This window comes from Protopterus annectens, chromosome 10.part0, assembly GCF_019279795.1.
Source record: "Protopterus annectens isolate FY-2018-M chromosome 10.part0, PAN1.0, whole genome shotgun sequence".
Classification (NCBI taxonomy): Eukaryota; Metazoa; Chordata; order Ceratodontiformes; family Protopteridae; genus Protopterus; species Protopterus annectens.
Window position 1 is genome coordinate 66,089,534 of NC_056744.1, and position 26,496 is coordinate 66,116,029.

At 38.7% G+C, this 26,496-nt stretch overlaps 1 protein-coding gene across 1 annotated transcript in view; it reads left to right on the forward strand.

Moving 5' to 3' along the window:
* The window catches only part of PIK3R6 (phosphoinositide-3-kinase regulatory subunit 6), a 738,015-nt gene that overhangs the window by 570,348 nt on the left and 141,171 nt on the right, over positions 1-26,496 (forward strand). The window contains exons 11-13 of the mRNA XM_044085023.1: positions 1,008-1,476; positions 3,962-4,061; positions 22,604-22,726. Coding sequence (XP_043940958.1) covers positions 1,008-1,476; positions 3,962-4,061; positions 22,604-22,726 — 692 coding nt within the window. The remainder of the gene's footprint in view (positions 1-1,007; positions 1,477-3,961; positions 4,062-22,603; positions 22,727-26,496) is intronic.

A 26,496-nucleotide genomic window follows, 5' to 3' on the forward strand; every position in this document is an offset into this window, starting at 1 on the left:
TATAAACATATATATTTATATATATATATATATATATATATATATATATATATGTATATATATATATATATATATATATATGTATATATATATATATATATATATATATATATAGGGTTCTACCCAAGAATCTCGAAAAAAGAATATATGTATGATTCTGAGAACCTCAAAAATAGAAATACTTGAAACATACAAAATCAAGCCCAAATGCTTAAATCTTGTAAGTTCAAATGGGCAAAAAGAAACAGAACAGTGCATACTATGAGTAATATCATTTGCACATGCAAAGCTAAAACAACAAAAATAAATCATAAAAACATTGTTTTTTGAAGGGGCAAATCTACGCTCTATCCCCCATATTAAGTTGTACCTCCCACACCCCCCTCATTAAATGATTATTCTAAATCTGAGATTGCACAATACTCAGGAAATATCTTGTTAATGTAGTAGCAGTCTCGCACACCAGTCAGCCTTCTGTTTATTCTCCCAAATTGTGTTACCCAAACAGGTACCAACTTTAACCATACACAGTCTTATTACCATCTCACACACACACACACACACACACACACTCATATATATATATATATATATATATATATATATATATATATATATATATATATATATATCAAACGAAAAGAAAATCATTTTATGCTGCACAATTTATTAGTAATGGCATGACACCCCAGGTCCAAGGAGATCATTGTTCCTCTGTACATGATTCTCATCAGACCATTCATCGAGTACAACACACCTGGATTACCCTTCAACATGCACCTGGGGATACTAATGTATATCTTACTGGCAAAGTAGCCATTGACTCTGTAGCTCTTTTTTTCTTCACTTTGAAGTCAAGGAGTCAGACTCATTCTTGAACCTGGGTTGTGTTGTAAAAGATATTTATGTTTCAATATTATTAAATGAACTTTAGTGAATGCAAAAAAATAATAATGCAATTAGAATAAACTTACAGCCAAATCATCTTTTTTACTAATTGTTTATAGGGCGTGAGCTTGCACATTTCTGCAAACCCAGGTCACGTAGTGAGCCATATTCTGTAAGTCAAGTACTAGAAAATTTTGAACTGTCTGATGTCATTATGGACATAAGCCTTGGTGAGCAGACTAGGTTTTCAGTTATGTCAAATGACAGTGGAATTGAAAGGGACTTGCCTTCATCTGAACTGCCTCCAGTAGTTGAAGAACCTTCTACTAACCCCAGTTCTGACAAAGGAGAATTGCGGCTACAACGAAGAGGTGGAATTAAAATGAAATCACCTGTCAATGAAACTGGCTCAATTCTGCAGACTGTTAATGTGAATACTGTTGCAAAGAATTCTGGGAGATTGCAGAGACGCTCTGGTAGCTCTCACTTACTTGACTTTCAAGAACAAAGGTTATACACTGCAAGAGTCATAGTTCTTGGTGACGACAGAATATTAGGAAAACTAGCAAAGGCCTACTACTTGCTAAGGTATGTTGGTTAAATTCTCCATTTTTTTGTTACTGTACTGTAGTGTACTGAATTTTGTGTGCTGTTTTTTTTAATCATGTCAAGCAAGAATAGCAAATGTCTGAAAATTTTGAAGAAACTGATATTCCAATGTGAACCTAAATAAAACAAACATCATACCTTACGTTTATTTAGATTTGTAAAGATGCTATAGTGGATGAAATATTGCAAAGGTTGTACTTCAACAAAATATACATGGCTAAGAACTCTGACAAGAGTTGTTACATTGTCTATGTTATTTCTATATTATTGTATTTTAATTCTGGTAGAACAATAATCCTCCTACAGTTACAGTATTGTGTACTCAGTGAAAAATAACAAGAACAAACAACAGATTGGAATGTCCATGGTTATAACACATTGCTTCAGGAGCTCCACTGTAGGTAGCTATATGTAGTATATAAAGATGTACACTATATATACAAAAGAGGAATCTGATGGTAAGTAAGATAGAAGAGTACATGATAGGAACTTGAAGTGGGAGAGATATTTGTGAGAAAAATTTGAGAGATGATGTAATTGAGGGAGAGTGAAAGTATGGTGACAAGTGCAAGGAGGAGTAGAAGAAGAGGAGGATATAGATGTAAGTTCAGAGAGACAAAAGAACAAAGAGGAGGACGGGGGGGGCAGTGAATGCAGGCGGTCCTGTAAGCCCATTTCTAACAGGATGAGGTACAGCAGGAACTGAATATGAGTGGTATGTACCTCACAAGCAACGGGACGGTCTGGGGGTCTGCAAAGGTCCACCAACAGGAAGTCGCCATAGTACATTGGCACTTAGAATGGCCACCAGCCACTATATAGAGTGGGAAACAATTCCACTAAAATTACGGCCCAACGCTACACTCATGTATCACCTCAGTGAGGAGCAAATGTGCTGATAGGCTTTCACTTGGACCACATAAAGAATTGGCTGTGCAGCTATATCTGGGAGTCCAGAAATGAATGGGCCAGCTGTTGCCACATGGGAATGAGTGGGTCATAGAACGAAAAGGAGCAGTCAGGAGGCACTTAAAAAATTTAAAGAAGTCTTTGAACTGTCATTAGCTTCAGATGGTAACCTAAAATGAGTTTGTTGTTACGTTTCTGATATTATCATTGATATAAGGTTCTTTTGATTTGCTATATACTTTAAGACATTTTTTTTTTCTTTTATTGCAAAGTTTATTTATGTTGGTGGATCACCAGGATGGTTTGTTTTCAAATTTCCCATTACATTTAGATCTCATTGGGACTGCCAGTTTTACACATTTATCTAAGTGGGTGTATAACTCCTTTGTAAAGCTACCTGCTGTGGCAACCTTTGGACTGATACTGCTATAAATTAATGTTGAATCTTTAGCCTTTGGTGAGATTACGATGTTTGAAATCCTTGAATTCCAAGATGTTTGTTTGGAGGGGGGGGGGTGTTCGAAATTTTGAAGGTAAAATTCACTGCTTTATAATCCATCTTTACAGATGTAGAAGATTGCAGGGGTATAGTGCAAGAAGAGGCCACATTTAACAACCAGGTCAAGAATATTGTGTCCTCTAGTGTGTTTGTTAATAGTCTGGCCCAGGAAGTTTTATTTATTTGATCAAATAACTTCTGGGCATATCCTCCACTGGGAGTATAAGTACTTCAGTTTATTGTGGGGGTAGTTCCCTGATTTCTGACTGAAAATTAACCTAAAAGAAAAAGGAATAAAACTGCTGATGACTGTTAGCAACCAAAATACTCAGTATTTTGAAACTCAACAAGTGTGGGGAGAGTACAGCAGCTTCTGAGCTGCATTTATATGACTGAACCTCATTTATACCAGTTTGTAAAATGGATGCTAAATGCCTTTTCCTCCAAACTGTGGCAACTCTGAAGTACTTGCACAAAGGTTGTGTTTTCAGAGGTGAAAAGCTCTTGTACAAGTGGTGGTGGGGAGGCATTCCCTTGAAAACAGCCACTGAGTAATTGTTTTTAGTACTATTTAATGAATCAGTCTTGTAGGAGTAACAATGAGAGTGATCATTACAGGACATAATAGCATATCTGGGCCCAATAATTGACAACCTTCATAAGATTTATAATGATGTTGCCAGTTTATCTTTCTTTACAGATGATGATAAGGAAAGTAAAGACGGTAGAATATCCCATTAGAAAAAATTTAACATAAACTTTGTCGTGATGCAGATATGACGTCTGTATGATAGTGGTTTGTTGATTCCATTGTGCAAGGATCAGGTAGGCCTTTCACTGTGCTTCAGGATTTAACCTTAATTCTGAACAGTACTCTGATGTATATGGAACAGTATAATGTACATATTAAATTCAGCACTTACATTTCTTTGAAAAGTACTGAGTAAAAATAAGGCCATGATTAATATGCATAATTAATGTACACATATTTTTCCCATTGCAATTCAATGCATTAGTGAGTATGAGAGATATTTTAATTATATTTTCTTACTATAGGAAGAGGGAGACACGGAGGCCCTGTCTAACACTGAAGCTGAATCTTCAGTTTTACTATATACCCATTCTACAAGATTCACAGAATTTTCCACCTACCAAAGTAAGTATTTCTTTGTAAATTAAAGCAGAGACATGATGTTGTTTTTGATAAGAATTTGTAAGAGACAGTATCATATATCACCATCTACTACAGTTATGAGTTCACAGCTTAAGTTACAAGCCTGCAACCTACTGACCTTCTAAAAGTACAATGGCTATAACTTACATGTATGCATGTATCCATCAGTGTTCCTTTTAAGGGATGGTGTTGTCTTAAGGTAGTCATTGAGTGATAAATATGTCATTTTTTCTGTTAGCACTAATGGGTATTTATAAGATTATAATCCAAAAAACAAGGAACAAGGTACCAAAATAAACCTTTAAACCTAAAACAGGTACCAGCACGATGAAACAATGAAGCCACAGTACAAGCGAGGACTGAGGACACGAATTTCATTAGACACTGGATAACACGTTTCAAATACTCCACATTAATGTACCAAGTTTGGAAGGCTCTGTTTACAGTGGAGCTTTTTCATCAAACAACAGAATGTGATGGCTAAATGAAGTTCTTATTAACTCTGGTTGCTATAGGAGATTGGAAGATTGTAAAAATGCCAGAGCCTACATCAGCCCATATCTGAAGAAGTGTTTCTAAATGAAAACACAAACTTGGTACGTTAATGTAGAGTATTTGAAATGTGTTATTCAGTGTCTAATAAAGTTTGTGTCCTCGGTCCACGCTTGTACTGTGGCTTCATTGTTTCATTATGCTGGTACCTATTTATAAGATTAATCACTTTTCAACTTATAGTGGTCCTCCAATCATTGGGGCTGCAGAGTTTCAAAGAGGAGAGACATGTTATGGTCTGGAAAGTAATGCATAAAGCCTCCTTAACAAGCCCATCTCTCCTCTTAGTGAAGAACCTTAGAACTCTCTATAGTCATTCAATGAATAGATTTTAAATGGAAGAATTATACTCTATGACTTTCGAAACAAAGTGAGATATGCAGTAGAAGAATGGCATCCTTGGAATTGTCGGTGATTCCTCTGTGTATCACAGAGGTCACGGTGAAGGTCATTCTTACCAAAACGGTGACCCGAATTCATAATTGCAAGAATATAAAGCCCCCTTGCTCATGAAATTTGGAGCCACATGGTCAAAAATCTAACCACAAATCCCAACCTCTGTGTCATAGGTCTGTCATACTGTGTCAATTTTGAAGTAAAACATTTATGATTGCTCATGTCCTTCACCCTTATAAAGCAATGAAACTTTGATTACTGAAATACAATTCCCAGTAAATGCCATCATGTAGGAAATGGATTATACTAGAATATGACGGCATTACAACTAACACATTAGATATCTCTACCCTTGGGTGTTTATAAGAAAGCTTAATTAGATCAACTCTATTAACTGATCATTGTTGCTGGATTTAAAAGGGTGTGGTGCATATGTTTTAAGTACTGCAAGCTGAAGATGCTTTAATATTGACTACATGTTTGTGACATTGCTTTTTTGATCTTTGTTAGTTACTTGAGTTAAACATATTTGAGCTTAATGAATCTTTGATGTTAGCATCTGATAATTTATTTAATTTAATGGCTGTATAACGTTTTCTTAAATTTTGGCTTCATATTACCAGCAATGTATCCACAGGCTCCCGGTTTTGAACCACTGGACTGTAATTTGCAGTTCTGCCCAGATTCAAGCAGATATTCAGCTTATTTATGAAAACTCATTGTGAAGGCACTGAAGGCTCACAAAATGAAGTTGCTTTTCTTAATTTTGCAAAATAGCTTCAACTCTTTTTAGTTTAAGGAAAAAAATTAAGACATAGGCTGGTTATTTAGGTTCATAGGTTCATACTAGGCTATCTGCCCTAGGGCATTTATAAGCCTAGCCAGAATGTGTTTGGCTTTCGCCACCCATTTTAAATTTATTTTGCTATGCCCTTTTTCGAGGTTAGTATACTGTACCTCTGTCTAACAGTGACACAGAAGTGATAACCGGGGTAAACCTACGATCTCCCATCCACTCATCAAGATTCCTCTTGAAGAGAGTCAATGAGGGACTCTGCCTAAGCTGGACTGGGATTTTATTCCAGAGTGAAGGGAGCCTCTGGGTTATGAATCTGTCCCTCCAGCATGTCCTATTTATTTCAGTGCTGAGGTTCAAGTCTCTCGAGCGTGTAGCTCAATGGGATTTGGATTTTCTGAGGTGCAGCATGTCCATTAATTCTGGGTTGGACATGGCTTTATACGTCAGGCACAGATAGCCTCTGAACAGGCGGTATGCCACTGAGTAGAGCTGGAGTTTCTTTAACCGGGCAGCATATGGCATCTGTTTGAGCACTTTGATCCTCTTGGTTAGGTACTTTTGGGGTCTTTCCAGTTGCTGCAGGTGTCTGGTAAGGTACATCCCAAAAGGGGCATTGTACTCAGTTATGGGCCTGATGAGAGATGAGTAAAGAGGCACGATGACCTCCCCTGATCTAGATGTGAATCCCTTCATGATTAGGTGGGCTATATAAAATGTTTTTCTAACCACTTTGGCCATGTGGTTGTCAAATGAGAAATTGCTATCAACTTGGGTCCCCAGGTCCCTAATTACTTCTTCTGTACTTAATGGATTACCACCTATGTGGTAATTTGTGGGCACTTTGTTTTTGCCAAAGGGGATGACTATACACTTTTTGGCATTTAGCTTGAGGCCATGGCTCTGGCACCAGTTGTCTGTTTCTATGAGGCCCTTTTGGAGGATGCTTGTGTCGGCTGGAGAGTCGATTATGGCTCCCAGTTTGCAGTCATCTGCGAACTTGGTCAGCCACAGTTCTTCCGTGTTGGCCTGTACCTCCGAGAAATATATACCGAACAAGAGAGGTCCCAGGACTGAGCCTTGTGGGACACCACTTGTAACTGGTTTGGAGCCTGACATGGCTCCAGCAATTCTAACCATGTGGGTTCTGTCCTTGAGCCAGTTTGCAATCCATCTAGTGACATAGGGGTTTATATTTAAGCTGGTGAGCTTATTTATAATGCCCGAGTGGGGTATTGTATCGAAGGCTTTTGCGAGGTCCAGGTAGGCTGTGTGGGCCACCTTCCCCTCGTCAATGGCCTTGGTGACTGTTTCAAAGAAATCAACCAGGTTTAAGAGGCAGGATCTGCCCTTAACAAAGCCAAACTGGGTAGGATCCAGTGTCTGTAGGTCCCCAATATCTTTATTTATGAGGTCCATGATGATCCTTTCCATAGCTTTGCAGACCAAGCTAGTCAGACTTATGGGGCGATAGTTTCCAGGATCCGTTGAGGCACCACCTTTATGGAGAGGGACCACTGTTGCTGTACGCCACTCTTTGGGCACATATCCTGTAATAAGGCTGAGATTGAACAGTAGTTTTATGTTTGGGTTTAGCTCTTCTTGGAGCTATGTTATTTCTTAACATAGTCTGGTAATTTCTTAAGGGCTCTTCATTAACTACATTGTCAGGAATGGGCAAAACTGCATTTAACCCCCACCAGAGGATTTGGTTCTCACTTTACAAAATCATCTTCTGTGTCACGAGTTAATGCCTAACACCTGTTTTCTTGCACTGCCAACAGTGAAACACTGTGTTGATGTTTTAGTGTGAAACTATAGAAACCTGTCAAGAGTTATGATGCAACTATTAGATAATTACAGTTTTGTAATGTAGATATTTTGCACAGTTTTTCTCCCATAAAATACACATTGTCCTTTTTTTTATCAAATTCATGAGTCTGGTAACTGTCATTTCATACAACCAGAAACAATGCATTATATTTTGCTTATTTTCTCCTCTGATTTGGTAAAGTACCTTCAGCACCACAGATGAACATATTTCTTTCTGTATTCATGAAGTAACACCATTAAAATAGCAAGTAGTACTGTTAATAACAGGATCCTAATACAGCAAAATGGAGGAGTTCACAGCTAGCAGGTTTACACTGCAAACTAAAAACTCCAAGTTTTAACTTAGATTGCATTGTGTCTTCAGGGGTGTTGTGTTAAAAAGACCCCTCCCCCCACATCCATTTTAGGTGTTCAGAGAGTTTTTTTTTTAAACTTCAGCTTAACATCAAGATGATTCAGAATGGTTACATTTCATTTCAGAACATTATGATGTTGGTTTATCAGTTCCTCTGTCTGAGATTTTCAAATTATTACATTTGAATACTCATAGACAGCCCATAAAAATTAATTTAAAATTTTAGGATAAAATGACTGAAAACTTCCAGACTTGTGGCACTGTAATTCTGTAACATAGCTTCAGAATGTAATGCATTCAGAATTCTTTATGGATCTGAGACCTATTTTTTTCTAGATGCCAGCCAAAAGGCATTGTTTTCCCTAAAAGTTTATGTTCTCTTTTGGTATTAAAAACAGCTAAAAGTAGGGTGGAGTGAGCTTCCATTATTCTCTACTAACATTTATTTTATCCACAATATAATCAGATTCTGTCTTCATTTAATAAAATCTCCTTCCTTGGCAGGCTTGCATATTTTCATTGCTTCCAGTTTTGATACTTTATTACTTCAAGATTACATCAGGGTTTGAGATAAATACTGCAGACTGTATCAGTCAAAATTCAGTATTTAATTAAAAGTGAAAAAGCAGTAGGTGAAGATCTTTTACAAATTTCCTAGTGCCTCAGTTGAGGACCTTTAAAGGATCCAGATGATCAGAGATATAGTGTAGTTTATACAGAAGGTACAAAATCAATTAAGAAAAGAGAATTAAACAACCAGGAACAATAAAAGAACACTGAGAGGTAGAAACACACACACACACAGACACACACACACACACACACACACACACACACACACACACACACACACACACACACACACACACACACACACACACACAGACACACACACACACACACACACACACACACACACACACACACACACACACACACACACACACACACACATAGACACACACACACACACATAGACACACACACACACACACACACACACACACACACACACACACACACACACACACATATACAGACACACACACACACACACACACACACACACACACACACACACACACACACACACACACACACACACACACACACACACACAGACACACAGACACACAGACACACAGACACACAGACACACACACACACACACACACACACACACACACACACACACACACACACACACACACACACACACACACACACACACACACACACACACACACACACACAGACACACAGACACACACACACACACACACACACACACACACACACACACACAAATGAAACAAATATAGTCAAACAAAACAGAGCAGTTAATGAACCAGCAGAACTACAGTAAACAAGTAAATATTAAAACCTTCCAGTCCAAGTCAGGGTTAAGCCATATGGGGTCAAAACTGGAACTTTAAAATCAAGGAATCTTCTTTTTTTCTCAAAAAAAAAAGTTTAAAGATAATATGGAAAGGTCTAAGTGCTCTGAATACTTCCACTTCAACAGTATTAGCCAGTTGCTTGCCTGACCAGAAAGCTCACTGTATGTCCACTGTCAAAATGACATCAAAATGTAAGAAATGTTCATTTTTAAACAGCTCTGCCACCACAGCTGATGCTTCTATTTTTTTTTTTTTTTTTTTGGCTTCTGTGGCAGGAGGTGATGTGAACAGTACTGACACAAATGAGTAGAATATAAATAAGAGGTTTTGTTTTGTGTTTCTTTCCAAGTGTTTTTAGAAACATGAGATTTTGTAAAATGAATATTCAACAGGTGTTCATAACTGTGTTCTCAGGTTTGCACATAGCATGTGAACTTGGTGCAGAGTGAAATAACTGAGCTGTGCACAGTGATTGTACAATGTATATAGAAACCTTCTCTAGAACTTGCCCCGTAAAATAGACATGCATAGAATACTCCATGTCTAGGAATCTTGCCCTATGTTTTTAGCACCCACCAAAGGCTGGTAAAAGCCACACCACTGCTCTTGACTGACCATAATATCTGCTTTGTCACCTAAGTATGTGCACTCTCATTTCTCTGACTTTTCAGTTATCTTGAGTCTGACTAGTCTCAATATTGTCTTTCAAATATCATATTGAATGGATCAAAGCTAAAGCACTAATTCAGGCAAAACTTGTACGTAAAACAAAACAGATTGCTTGCGGCCTGCATGACAAATGGTATACATTTTCTAATTCTTAAAGTGGGATATGCTTTATTCTAAATTGCAGTCAGTTCCTAAATTAGTGTTAACCATCTGCAGAGGGCAGAAACAGTTTGTAGAGATTCAGGTATATCACAAAATATAACCAGTAACCATTTAAAATTTTGGAACACGCTTGAGCGAGTCCTGTAATATGGAGACTGAATGGTTAAAAAAATGAAATACATTCCCTTTTCTCTGAGGTGTGGTGATAGGAGAGTTGGTATATTCAACTATAGGGGGTATGGAGCACTTGCTCCCCCTCCCTCCAATATTGAGGGTGCTCTGTGGGCAATACCCCCACCCCTGCAAAAACAGGTTTAAAGGAGAAGAGAGATGTTTGCTATTTGTTCTTCTACTTCATTTGTGGGGCTTTTTTTCAGTGTGTCTGCACTCAGGCTTATGAGTGCTGACATTTCAGCAGGAAGCCAAGATAACTGGAAGCACTTATTAACATTAACAGACCAACTTCACTTTACAGTGCCTTTATCCACATATTGCTACAGGAGAACTACATCCCCCCTACCCTTAGCAAGAAAATGTGTCACCTTCTGTACTGCTCATTCACTAAGCTCCCAGCAAGATGATGTCTTCATCATACACAAGCCTAGTTTCAACCTCAGTATAGGGGACCATTTTTTGCAATTACTGGCTTTAGCTGTGTAGCGTATTCTACCATAAGAACTCTGAAATATAATCTCTCACGTTCACATCAAGCCTACACTTTTTACTTACTGTAATATCCATGGGTGCTGCCTCTAACTGATGAGTAAACCCAGGCTAAATGCACTTCCTTTCTAAACTTGTCCTGCATTTACACAGCAAAGCAACTTAGTGATGATTGATTTCCTGGGCACATTACATTACATTACTTATGGTGACCAACTTTATTCACACATGTACTTATACTGACCCACCACCTTATTCAGACACTTACTTATACTGACCCACCACCTTATTCAGACACGTATACTGACCCACCACCTTATTCAGACACTTACTTATACTGACCCACCACCTTATTCAGACACTTACTTATAGTAGCCCACCAACTTATTCAGACAATTACTTCTACTAACCCACCACCTTATTCAGACACTTACTTATGCTAACCCACCTTATTCAGACACTTACTTATACTAACCCACCACTTATTCAGACACTTACTTATACTGACCCACCACTTTGTTCAGACACTTACTTCTACTAACCCACCACCTTATTCAGACACTTACTTATACTAACCCACCTTATTCAGGCACTTACTTAGACTAACCCACCACTTATTCAGACACTTACTTATACTAACCCACCACCTTATTCAGACACTTATGTATACTAACCCACCTTATTCAGACACTTACTTATACTGACCCACCACCTTATTCAGACACTTACTTATACTAACCCACCTTATTCAGACACTTACTTAGACTAACCCACCACTTATTCAGACACTTACTTATACTAACCCACCACCTTATTCAGACACTTATGTATACTAACCCACCTTATTCAGACACTTACTTATACTGACCCACCACCTTATTCAGACACTTACTTATACTAACCCACCTTATTCAGACACTTACTTATACTAACCCACCTTATTCAGACACTTACTTATACTGACCCACCACCTTATTCAGACACTTACTTATACTAACCCACCTTATTCAGACACTTACTTATACTAACCCACCTTATTCAGACACTTACTTATACTAACCCACCACTTATTCAGACACTTACTTATACTGACCCACCACCTTATTCAGATACTTACTTATACTAACCCACCACCTTATTCAGACACTTACTTATACTAATAGACAAAAATCACCAGCACCAAATACAGTGAAAAGCATCAAATGAGACTAATAAATTAAATACATAAGTACTTTATTAAGGTATAATAAACATCCCAGACTGGTTTCAGCCAACAGGCTTTCCTCAGTGGGAATGAAAGTAGTAACAACTGTGAAGTGACACACACACACACACACACACACACATACACACACACACACATATATATATATATATATATATATATATATATATATATATATATATATATAACATGAACCATCCAGTAAGATTCTTCCCAAAGTGATCTTCCCAACATTCAAATTGTTTCCTGTGTAGAGAATAAAAAGAGAATGAAAAGTTATGCAATAAAACCACATTATTAATATATAATGTAACAAATTCTAAGGCCCCTCAGTGGTCCAAATAAGTAATTTTACAAGTTAGCACTAATAAACCATAAGCACTACTTACTCTTATACTCTCTACGATTACCTTGTCCGCTATTGGTCCATTTTAATTCAGTTCCCTATATTACTCTAGCATGTCCAAAGGTCAGTCAATGGTTTCCTCTCCAGTCCAGCTGGTGAATCTGGGAATTTTGAGGCAATGTTACAACTGTCTCATGTACACGGACAACCCTCTGCTCCTCCAAACAGGTTTGAATATATGTGAGAGATGCAACCATATTGCCAAACTGGAGGCTGAGCTCTCTCATCTCAAAACTGGTGTAACCAGTCAGGAGGAGAAGGTAACCTCACACAACACAATTCCAGTATCACATAGTCCCACCACAACAGCGAACCAAACACATAAAAACACAAAAACATACTCGGAGGCTCTAAATAAAAATCTACCTAAGCAACAGAGACCTCCAAAGCAGACATCCAAGCAAACGCTACCCCAAAACAAAACACGTACAAAACATAGCACACAAAGTCAGTGTGCCAAGCAGTCACAGCCCTTAAGACTGAATAACACACCTGATACTCTTGTAATAGGTGACTCTATTGTCAGACACACTGACGTCCCACTCACCAGGCTGAATAAAGAGAAGATCACAGTGAGCTGCCTGTCGGGCGCTAGGATCCGCCACAGAACGCAAGCACTCAGGTCACTCCAAAGCAAATACAAATATGACTCAGTCATTGTACATGCTGGCATGAATGACCTGAGACGTACCTCCCTCGACTACATGAAAAGAGACATAGAGGAGCTCTCTGATCATGTAGCCCAGGCCGGTATGACCCTGACCTTGAGCAGCATCTTACCCTCACCTAGAATGATGCCACAGTATAAAGACAAAATGATCGATTTTAACAATTGGCTAAAATTTTGGTGTCATTCAAAGAGGATCCAGTGTCTGTCAGCCTGGGATGACATGCTCGACAAGCCACGTTGCTTCACTAGGGACGGCTTGCACCTGTCACCCCTGGGCTTTCGGATATTGGCAAAGGCTCTTGCCACCCCCATAGTGCCTTTTTTAGGCAAGGCTCAAAAGTCAAACCCACCTCCATAGACAGCACAAGGAACAAGAAACTCAGTATGGAGAACATCGATATCTGTGCAGTGACAGAAACCTGGTTCAAGGCTCCAGAGAGCACCCCAGCACTACCAGGTTATACCTCATATCATGCTTTTCGGCCCCAAAACCCAGACCGAACCACAAAAGGAGGGGGAGTTTCCATATTTATCAAGGATATCCGCACCTCCAGGTTAGTGGGATTGCACGAAGTATCGGAGACCATCCATGTGCAACTGACAGTGGGCAAGACTGCTTTTCAGTTTATAGCATCCTACAGACCACCCTCTCAAAGTCAGGAATCCCACTTGGCTTTCCTGAAAACATTGGAGAACATGAAGATCTCTCCAAACACCATTATATTGGGCGACTTCAACTACCCAAACATAGACTGGGAGCATTACTCAAGCCCCAGCACCTTAGCCCAAAGGTTCCTGGAATTTATAAACTCAAATGCTATGGAACAAGTAGTCACCACTCCCACAAGAGGGGAAAACATACTAGACCTGATCATTACCATCATGGGGCCTCTATGCTCCATACCAGAAGTATATGCCTCATTGGTAAGATCAGACCATAAATTCATTTCACTGGATATCCACATCCCGACCCCACCCGCAGCCCAGAAAACCACAGTGAAAAACTTTTCAAAAGCGAACTTCACACTTCTCAAAACTGAAGTGGAATCCTTCAAGGCCCCAGAGCTAGTGGAAACTATGGCCCAAACTGCAAAATCATATATAAACGCATTCTACGGACATCTCCAGGAATGCATGGATCATGCTATCCCAAACAAAATCAAGACCCAATCATCCAAAGGCAGGCGTCCAGTCTGGTGGACCCCAGCCATAAATAAACTGTACAACAGAAGGAGGAAGCTACTACATGATAGAGCAAAATCCCTAAAAGGGAAGGCATCTCTGATCAGTACTAGCAAAAAATTACAATCCCTCATAAAATCCTCCAAGGCCAGCTTCGAGAGAAAAATTGCACAGGACACCAAAGACAATCATAAGGCTTTTTTCAGTTATGTTAGGAACCTGGGCTGCAACTCCCAGACTTGTTCTGAGTTGATTCTAAACGACAAAAAATACACTGAACCCACAGACATTGCCAATATCCTGGCAGACAGGTTCAGTGCAAACTTCTCCACCCACCCCCCCAAAAGAGCAAGTATCTATCCCAGCAGAGTGCAGCTTGCCAAACATCTCTGATGCTCAGGTGAAGGTCGCCCTCTCCAAAGCAAAAAACACTGCTTCCATGGGACCAGATGGCGTCCCGGGTTGTGTCCTACATGAACTCCAAGAAGAACTAATCCCTCAAGTAAAACTGCTGTACAATCTCAGCCTCACTACAGGATATGTGCCCAAAGAATGGCGTACAGCAACAGTGGTCCCACTCCACAAAGGTGGCGCCTCTGTGGACCCTGGAAACTATCGCCCCATAAGCCTGACTAGCCTAGTCTGCAAGGCTATGGAGAGGATCATCATGGAACTCATAAACAAAGACATTGGGGACCTACAGACACTAGATCCTACCCAATTTGGCTTCGTCAAGGGCAGATCCTGCCTTTTGAACCTGGTTGACTTCTTCAAAACAGTCACCAAGGCCATAGATGAGGGGAAGGTAGTCCACACAGCCTATCTGGACCTCGCAAAGGCATTTGACACAATACCCCACTTGGGCATCATAGATAAGCTATCCAGCCTAAATATAAACCCCTATGTCACAAGATGGGTCGCAAACCGGCTCAAAGACAGAACCCACAGAGTCAGAGTTGCTGGGGCCATGTCAGACTCGAAACCGGTCACAAGTGGCATCCCACAAGGTTCTGTCCTGGGACCTCTCTTGTTCGGTATTTACTTTTCTGAGGTACAGGCCAACGTGGGAGGACTATGGCTCACCAAGTTCTCAGATGACTGCAAACTGGGCGCCATAATCGACTCTCCAGCTGACACAAACATCCTTCAAAAAGCTCTCGCAGAGATGGATAACTGGTGCCAGAGCCATGGTCTAAAGCTAAATGCCAAAAAGTGTATAGTCATACCCTTTGGCAAAAACGATGTGCCCACAAATTACCACATAGGTGGTAACCCATTAAGTACAGAGAAAGTAATTAGGGATCTGGGGACCCAAGTTGATAACAATCTCTCCTTTGACAACCACATTGCCAAAGTGGTTAGAAAGACCTTCTACATAGCCCACCTCATCATGAAAGGATTCACATCTAGATCAAGAGAGGTAATCGTGCCCCTTTATTCATCCCTCATCAGGCCCATCATAGAATACAATGCCCCCTTTGGGCTGTACCTTACCCGACACCTGCAGCAATTAGAAAGACCCCAAAAGTACCTCACCAGGAGGATCAAGGGACTCAAACAGATGCCATATGCTGCTCGGTTAAAAAATCTCCAGCTCTACTCAGTTGCATACTGCCTACTTCAAGGCGATCTATGCCTGACATATAAAGCTATGTCCAACCCAGAATTAATGGACATGCTCCACCTCAGTAAATCTAAATCCCTTAGAGCCATGCGCTCGAGGGACTTGAACCTCAGCACAGAAATAAATAGAACATGCTGGAGGGACAGATTCATAACCCAGAGGCTCCCTTCACTCTGGAATAGAATTCCAATTCATGTTAGGCAGAGCACCTCACTGACTCTCTTCAAGAAGAATCTTGATGAGTGGATGGGGGATCGTAGGTTTGTCCCGGGGATTACTTCTGTGTCACTATTAGACAGAGGCACAGTAAACTAAACTTTAAAAAGGGCACAGTATACTCAAATCAAGGGGTGGCGTAAGCCAAACACAATCGGGCTATGCTTATAAATGCCCCAGGGCAGATAGCCTAGTATGAACCTATGAACCTATAAAAAATAGATATAAAACACATAATATTATAAATGGTCATTCAAACCGGATGAAAACAAAGCACCCAGTTTAATGACCCAATACTTCTCTTTTTTAGTGAGGATTGAATGCCATCCTTGCTTGTTGGATCTGTCACCAAGAATTCTGTCAATAATAGTGAACTGGAATCTGACTGAATTGTGGTGTAGGCAATGTCTGTAAAGAGCATTGGTCTCTCTCTTGATTCATATGTCACTACTATGCTCAGACATACATAAACAAAGTGGTCATGATGTTTGTCCAACATAAAATGATCCACATGTACATGTTGCAAGGTACACCACCCAATCACTATTACAATTGCCAAAAAATTTCATGTCAAAAATCCTGTCAGTGTTTTTGCTGGTGAACTGTTTGGATGTGAAAATGAATGGACATGATGAACAATTACCACAGTTTAAGTACCCCATAGTTTGTCACCTGTCATGGTTAATTGGTGGTGTATAGCTCCAGCCGAGCTTACCCTTTTAAAATGTAAAAAAAATGACCCAAGTGTCTTGCCTCTTCTATATCCATACTTACATACATCACCAATCAGAGGTGTAAGTTCATCATTAGCAATAAGAATGTTCCAATGTTTGGACATAACATTCCTGATTAAGTTGATGTTTCATCCAAATGTTGTGATGAACCAAATAGATTCATCCTGTTCCATATGAGTTTTGTCACAATATGTAAGAAGTGAGGTTCTAGTTGAGTTGGAAGCAACTTATTGGGCACCCTGGATGTCCGGCTCATTGTAACCCCTAGCTCTAAACCTGTTAACCAGATCCTGGTGGGATTTTTCATAGTCATTTTCTGAGGAACAAATTCTGCGAATCCTGAAGAATTGAGATTTGGGTATGTTTCGGATAATGTGGTTGGGGTGCATACTCGGTGCATGTAGTAAGTTATTATACTGGGGATATTTGCAAAATGTTTTGCTTTGTAAAATGTCGTCTGGATTCTGAGTTATAGTAACATCCAAAAAATTGATCTCAGACTTGACGCAAGTTAAGGTAAATTCAATACCCCATTTGTTCTGGTTAAGATACAATGCAAATTCCACCAAATATTCCTCATCCGAATGCCAAACCAACCAACAATCGTCCAAATACCTATGCCAAATGTCAAGTTCCTCTAGATATAGATTATGTGTGGAGTCATAAATGAGATGTTCCTTAATGTATCCCATAAACAAGTCTGCATATATAGGAGCAAAAGATGCTCCCATAGCAGTACCTTTGAGCTGCCAGTAACATTCTCCCTGAAAATGCAAAACATTTTTATTAAGAACATGCTCAGCCATGCAGACCAAAAGTGTGTTAAAGTCTACCGGATATAGTTGGGCTTTGTCTAACCAAAAATTGAGGGCTTCCAATCCAGCCCAGTGTGGTATATTGCTGTATAAGGCCTTGACATCCAGGGTGCAGAGTAGCCAGTCAGGTTCCAGTTGGGAAGATCACTTTGGGAAGAATCCTATTGGATGGTTAATGTTATATATATATATATATATATATATATATATATATATATATATATATATATATATATGTGTGTGTGTGTGTGTCACTTCACAGTTGTTACTACTTTCATTCCCACTGAGGAAAGCCTGTTGGCTGAAACCAGTCTGGGATGTTTATTATACCTTAATAAAGTACTTATGTATTTAATTTATTAGTCTCATTTGATGCTTTTCACTGTATTTGGTGCTGGTGATTTTTGTCTACTTGTATCAGTTCCTGCCTTGCACCTGGTCCTACTTGCAGAGTTTTTTTTTCTGACTTTGACTTGCTTATACTAACCCACCATCTTATTCAGACACTTACTTATCCTGACCCACCACTCTATTCACACATTTACTTATACTAACCCACAACCTAGTTCACACACTTATGCTGACCCATACATCTCACCTGTACAGATTTTTGCAGAATGTCCAGATTTTTGCCTTAAATTTTTGTTCTGTTCTAATAAAATTTGTGGTTTTCTGGCAAATCACTGGGATGATCTGAGGAATAAAATCACTAAATAATTGACATACCTTTGAGTTTCAGACTTTATTTCCTTTAGAAAATGCATTTTAACACAAACCCTGTTATTCTAGCTACTTTATAAGTTTATAAGAGCAATGTTTAAAATCTGTCACTATTTTTAGGCTTTTGTACCCCCATTATGTAAGGTTTTGTCCAGATTTCTTGTTCTAAGAGGTTGAGAGGTATGTGACCCACCAACTTATTCGCCCACCTATCCTGACCCACCAATCTGTTCACACACTTCCTTATACTAACCCACCATCCTATTTACACACTTACTTATTATAACCCACCACCCTGTTTACACACTTACTTATACTGACCCACCATTCTATTTACACACTTACTTATTATAACCCACCACCCTGTTTACACACTTACTTATACTGACCTAGCATTCTATTCACACCCTTTATATTAAGCTCATTAGTAATTACTAGACAAAGTGTAAGCAACTAGTTCACTGATACACAAACTGTTCATCTTACACTGAGGAGAAACACTAATTAAAACCAGTTTGTCAGTCAGTGAGGAACCTCCTCTGCCTTCACTGCATAGCAAATATTTAGACTTACTGAATAGAACATGCACTTCTAATCTCAGACCTGAATGTTTAAGGTTGTATAGATTTTGCATGTCTCTTATAGGCATACCTCTCAACATCTTAGTGCAAAAATTCTGCTAAAAGCCTGACATAATGTGAGAAAGGCCCAAAAATAGTGAAATATTTTAAATAGTGCTCTTATAAACTTAGAAAGTTGCTAAAATAACAGGATTTGTCTTAGCATGCATGTTTTTTTTTCTGAAGAATATGAAGTCTGTAACTCAAATGTATGTCATAATTTAGTGAATTCAGTCCTAAGATCATCCCAGTGATATGACAAAAAATCACAAATTTTATGACCAACAGTCAAAAAATATGTGGCAAAAATCTGTATGTTCTGTGAAAATCTGGACAGTTGAGATGTATGCTTGAAGAAGAAAATAGCTGTTACACAGACAACCCACTATAGAGTGAGTCCAACAGTGTCAGTGCTCTGAGGCAACTCAGTACAGCTTTTTCCTTCCATTTCGATGAAAAGATAATTTATCGCATTGGGGTTTCATAATATCATTTTTAGCATTCAGGGGAGGGTGGCCTAATGGTTAAGGTGTTTGCCTTACAAACACATGTTGCAAGGTTTGAGTCTTACAACAAGGGATAATTGGCTAGGCTTAAGATGGCTTGCAAGGACAGTTAGCTTAGTATTAATCTATGAACATCTTTATTAAATATGACTTTTTAAAAAGGTGACATATTTGTACATACAGTAATAGAAAAGAAAACAAAACATTTCCATTGTTTTCATGTAGTATATATGCTTTGTTTTCTTTTTTTACAATTTTCATTCACTCCAACATTACATAAATTGCTTAAGTCCTGCCTTCCCTTGAACCCCTGTCCTCATCCTCCTGAACATTGTTCTGCACAGATTGTTCCCACAAACTTCATTTATTTATATGAAATTACTCCTTCTCTTTTCTACAGACCAAACTCCATATATGTTTTCAAGCAATCATTTTTTTTTTATTTTTATTTTTATTAACTTTCTTGCTTTCTCTTTTGCACTTCTGCTGACTCATTTTACTGTGTTAATGTGCTGGGGGGTTTGTTTGTTTTTTGATAGTCTTGGTTTTAATTGTTTTTCTTTAACTACCCTTCATATTATTTAATTGTTTTCATTGTTAATTGGCTCTTTCTTAATTGTTTTGTACCTTTTTATGTAAGTAGCAACTGTATTTCAGATATTTTGAATGTCACTGCCGAAAGTACCAAAAAGTTAATAAATCATGTAATATAGAATTTAGTCTGTTGGAGCCAGGTTTATGGGTGTATTTATCTTTCTATACATATATGTGGGTATGTAATATATATATATATATATATATATATATATATATATGTGTGTGTGTGTGTGTGTGTGTGTGTGTATATATATATATATATATATATATATATATATATATATATATATATATATATATATATATATGTTTCCCCTTTATAATCTCGAAATACTGAAATCTCGAATTTTAGTATCTTGAAACTATAAAGGCTCACAATCTCGAAACCCAAAAGCACGAAACACACAATCGCGAACATACACACACCATACACCCCACAACACGCACACCATTCTACCTACACCACACAAACTACACAACCCTACACTATATGTAAGCAGGGGGGCAAGCCCCCCTGCACTACCCATGTGGGGGGCTGCACCCCCCCTACTTATATATACCAACTCCGAGATCACACAAACAGAAAAGAAAAAACTCATACTCATACATTCTACAGACACACATGCACACACACCCACACACACACACACACACACACACACACACACACACACACACACACACCAACACATCCAACACTCACACTCATACTTCCATCTCTCTAGCCTAACCCACATGTACAACTTACAAAAACACTCACATATACTCACTCATCTCAAATTCCGGACACCATCCCAGCCAAACACGTCACATAATGTAGCGTATATGCATAAGTGCGGATTCGAGATATTCAGATTCATGCTTATGTACTTTCGCTATTTTAAAGTTTCACCTTTATGGTCTCGAGATACCGAAATTCAAGTTTTCAGTATTTTGAGATTATAAAGGGGAACTATATATATATATATATATATATATATATATATATATATATATATATATGTATATGTTGTTGTCTTTCAGCTTTTCCCAGTTAGGGGTCACCACAGCAGAACTCCAGTCCGCTAATGATTGGCAGTAGATTTTGACGAACGCGGAGGTGCCAGCTCGCCGTTCAACCAAGGCACGCCCATTTACGCATGTCTTTCGAACGCCCACCCAACTGCGGGGAGGACATGCAGACTCCACACAGAAGGCACTCCCCGCACTCCAGCCAATAATCGAACATATATATATATATATATATATATATATATATATATATATTATGTGTATTAATAGCACTGGTACAAAATCATGCTGTACAGTACGTAAGAACTAGATTCTTTGCTGGGTCATCACAACAGTATATAAAACTAAGTTCAGCATCGATAAACAGTGCATTTCAAATACTTCTCACAGGCAGTACCTTTTTAAAAAACCTTTGTAAAAAAAATCTGATTTAGGTATTCAGAGATATTATTAACCAGATTCCTAGTGTGATATCTGCTGATAACCAAGCAGTCATTAACACTATAATGTTTCAGATGCAGTTCAGGCTCATGGTGCCACCATTGTTTTTACTGAACAGAACACGGAGAAGAATGTGTGGTTTATCAGTGTTATATTCTTAAATTGTCGTACATTCCAGTTACTTAAGTTTTGAAAAGCAAAGCTCTGCCACCCAAACTCTAGCTAAATTGCGCCTAAATTTGGAGAGCCTGCTGTGGATTTCTCTGCCATTCTTTTCAAAAAATGCTTTTGTGCTCTTTGAAGTAATTATATCAAGTCTGGTTTGTCATTATGTGCATTACCTATTTTTATTAGTACTTATCCATATTTGTATTTATTAGTGGCACTTGGGTGTATATTAGAATTTCCAGCACTATTCTGGGTAGTAGTTTTTCTATACAAAAAAAATGGCTTGAAGACCAGTGTTAGGATCCTACTGAGTCTGAGATGAAAGCTTTTAGCTATTTCTAACAAGTAAACACAAGTCACTGCAAATTTCAGACAGTCCATTCAACTTTTCATTTGAGACATTTCTTATAGGTAAGTTTAAAATCAGTGATCATTATTCCCATCTTATTTTCTTTTTGGGACCTGTTAAATGTAACTTAGGCAATGTTTTCCAGTTTTTACTAAAATAACTCACAGAATGTGAAGCCAAGCCTAATCATGTTAAGTTTATAAAGCCTATTAAAGGGAAAAAAATGTTCTGCAATATTTTAAATATGTTAACAGTAAGTAAAATTTACAAATTATTTTTGGATGCGTTGCTCAGTTTCCTTATTTCATTCTTTGCTTCCAAGACATAAATGTTGGTTGAAATGTATAGTGCATGTATTTAAGTTTGGATTTGAATATAATATCCCTGCTTTGTTTCTGCTCTCCTCCTCCCAAGGATCCTACAACATATGGCACGGATGAGTTCGGCGAAGTGGCAGCATATCTGAGCCAAGCTGATCCCTGGTACAAAAACAACATCAACACCTTGGGACACATGATACCAAAAATGGCTTCAATGGTATGAAGACTAGTAATAATACAGAATCATGTCAAGGAGGAGAATTTTTGTTTTACTAGTTGTTTTTATTGCCTGCTTATTACCAGATCATTTTTTTTTTAATTATTCTAATAAAACCTGTTATGGTTTACTTAGAAAACAATGCCTTGTTTATGCTCTAGAATTAAATTTGACTTATCATGATGTACGCCAATAAGGTTAGATACCCACTCCTCCAAACAAAATCACTATAGTGTGAGGTTGTCAAGGTCACTTATAGGCTAAGCATGTGTAGTCTAAGTTAAGATGCATCGTATTTTAGTAAAGCCCACAGAAGGTCATAACTTGTATTTCATGATGGCGTCTTTTGGAGCTGACTTTCTGAATACCAACTTACAGTTCTGTAACATTTGCAGCTTGGTGTTAGACTTTGCAGAGTTGTGAACTTCCAAATCCTACCTTGGATGCACACCTTAGAAAATAGAAAACAGTGGATTTAATATTTGTAGGTAAATGTCTTAAAACAGTCTTAATAAATTATTCTTTGCAGTAGTTTTGCTTTTCATGCAATATGCAAATAATTTAACCACAGCATCTCTCAATAGGTAGTATAGTGTATTATTGAATGGCAGGTAATAGTACTGATACAATTTAACACAGTATTGCAGTTAGCCTTTATGAAAGAAATATGAAAGAAATAAAATCATTGATAGAGATTCTGTTCATGGTTGCTTCTTATCTTAATTGTATGTCCCCTGAGAAGAGATAAATAATAAAGAGTGCAAGTGAAATAAAAACGTTTTCAAAGTTGCTACTGTTTTAATTTAATACATCAATACTAAACTGACAGCAATAAATTTGCCTCTCTATGTCCTAAAAGTGAATGAATAACATTGGCAGTAACTTGGAAACCGAGAATCACTGCTTACAGACTGAAAAATCTCACCATTCTCATGGTGGAACTATATACATGCACCCATCTATATTTGGATATGAGTGACCACAAACAAACAAACTATCAGAAATGAATGCTGATATGCTTTATATCACTAAAAACAGCTGAAATTTGAGGGTTATTTATAAATCTTGGCTGCAATTGAGTAGGGCTGGTATGCTGTAGAAGCCCATACTGTGATTCACAGTCAAAAGGCACAAAGTCCACTTTGTATGTAGTCTTGTGCCATTTTTATCCACAGTAATATATGTAGGGAGTACATATATGCATAACTTATAAACAAAAACCACCTACGTATAAATTGGTTCTAGTGGTATAACAACAGGACTCCAGCCACATAAAAGATGACATTGTACCTGTCAGTGCAGCGATCCCCTTCCTAGCTGATATGTTGCTCAGCATACACAAATGAGCAGCATATGAGTGCGGTATTAAGATGTCATTCACATGGTAACTTAAGCACTCCTAGTAACTGTGTTTCCTGTGGTGCAGGCAATCATGCTTTTACAACCACAAGCTCACCCCCAACCCCATATACACACACACTGAACCTCTCTTTTAGTATAAGAAATGTAGACAAACCAATAGTATTGGAGGGACAAACTTCCAGAATCAGGGACAGATTTTTAGTTATTGCTCTTATAAACTTATAAAGTTGATAGAGTAACTGATTATGTATTAGCATGCATTTTATGAAGGATATGAGTAAGCACACCTCAAGTTTTGTCAAACAAAATGACATGTTTGAGCTATTCCATGTGTAACTAATCTTAAGTTAATTCCAGTATCATATCATTGCTAGCTATAGGTCCCTCTCTATGACCCAGGATAACCATATCATGTACTTGTATGCACTGGAGTCACTCACAGTTCTGCCCAACATCATATTCTTGAGTGATTTCAACCATTCCACCATAAACTGGAATACTTACAAAACCACTAACATGCAGGCTCAAAGATTCTTGGATTTTGTCAGTTCAAACACCCTGGAATAGCTAGTCTGCACACCTACTAGGGGTGCAAATATCCTGGATCTGGTACTCACATATATGAGAGAATGTAGCACTCCCACCTTGTGTAATGTCTTCACTGGTCAGATCAGATCATAAAGCAGTCACCCTTGAAATAAATATAAAGGCTGAACTATCAGCAAACCCAGAACCTTTAAGAACTTTTCCAAGGCTAACTACCTCAGATTATGCAATGGCATAGATAATTCCACCCCCCCCCCAAACTCAGAGAACACGTTAGCCTATGTGGAAGTGTTTACAGAAACATTGTTAAAACTTGTGAATAACTGCATAGAAACAGCAGTAACAAACCAAAATAAACTTATGACAAACTTGGTAGACCCCCCCCAGTATAGATAGATTGTACAATAAAAAATAGCCTTTTATAGTTATATCAAGAATCTCCACAGCAATACCCAGGTTTGTTCTGAGTTACTGCAGAATGGTACTTCCTATACTGAGAAAACAGATATTGCCAACATATTGGATGACGGATTCAGTGCCAACTTTACCCCCTCTCCCCCCAAAGGACTAATCACAGTACCAGAAGAATGACAGGCTCCCAGCATTACTGCAGCACAGGTTAAAGCTGAATTGTCCAAGGCCAAGAATACAGCTTCCATGGGACCCGGCAATATCCCTGGATGTGTTCTACATGAACTACAAAGGGAACTGGCACCACATCTGTGTACACTGTTCAATCACAGCCTCACCTCAGGCTTTGTCCCTACTGAATGGCATGCTGCTACAGTCATCCCTCTCCATAAAGGAGGAGTGACTACAGACCCTGGGAATTATCACCCCATTAGCCTGACCAGTCTGATATGTAAGGCTGTGGAGTGCATCATCATGGACCTAATTAACAAGGATATTGGGAATCTCAAAACTCTGCATCCCACACAATTTGGTTTTGTGAAAGGTAGATCATGCCTGCTCAACCTGGATGACTTCTTTGAGTCAGTTACCAGAGCTGTGGATGAGGGCAAGGCAGTTCATATAACCTACCTCAGTCTGGCCAAGGCCTTTGATAACATTCCCCACTCAGGAATTATTGATAAACTAACCAAACTAGGCATCAACTCGTACATCACTAGATGGGTTACAAATTGGCTCACAGATAGAACCCACATTGTGAAAGTAGCGGACTCCAAGTCCGACTGCTGACCAGTCATGAGTGGAATTCCACAGAGACCGATTCTGGGTCCTTTCCTGTTTGGCATCTACTTCTCAGAAGTCCAGGCCAACACGGAGGGACACTGGCTGAACAAGTTCACAGGCAACTGCAAGCTGTGAGCCATTATTAACTCCCCAAGTGATGTAGACATCCTACAGAAAGGCCTCACTGAGACCAATGACTGGTGTCGAAACCATGGCCTTAAGCTTAATGCCAAAAAATGCATCATCATCCCCTTTAGGAAAAACTCAGTTCCCATTTATTACCACATCAATGGGAGCCCACTGAACACTGAAGGGGTTATAAGAGATCTGGGGACACAAGTTGACAGCAACCTCTCCTTCGACCACCACATTGCCACTGTGGTTAGAAAGTCCTTCTGTGTGGCACATCTCATTACCAAGGGTTTTGCATCCAGGAAGAAAGAGGTCATCATCTCTCTCTACTCTTCCCTCATAAGGCCAGTCATCGAGTACAATGCCCCATTTGGTATGTACCTCACTAGACACATGCAACAGCTGGAAAGGCCACAAAAGTACCTCATAAAGAGGATCCTAGGCCTTAAACACATGTCCTACATGGACAGACTCAAAAAACTCCAGCTATTCTCTGTCTCATATCATCTACTAAGAGACAATCTATGCTTCACTTA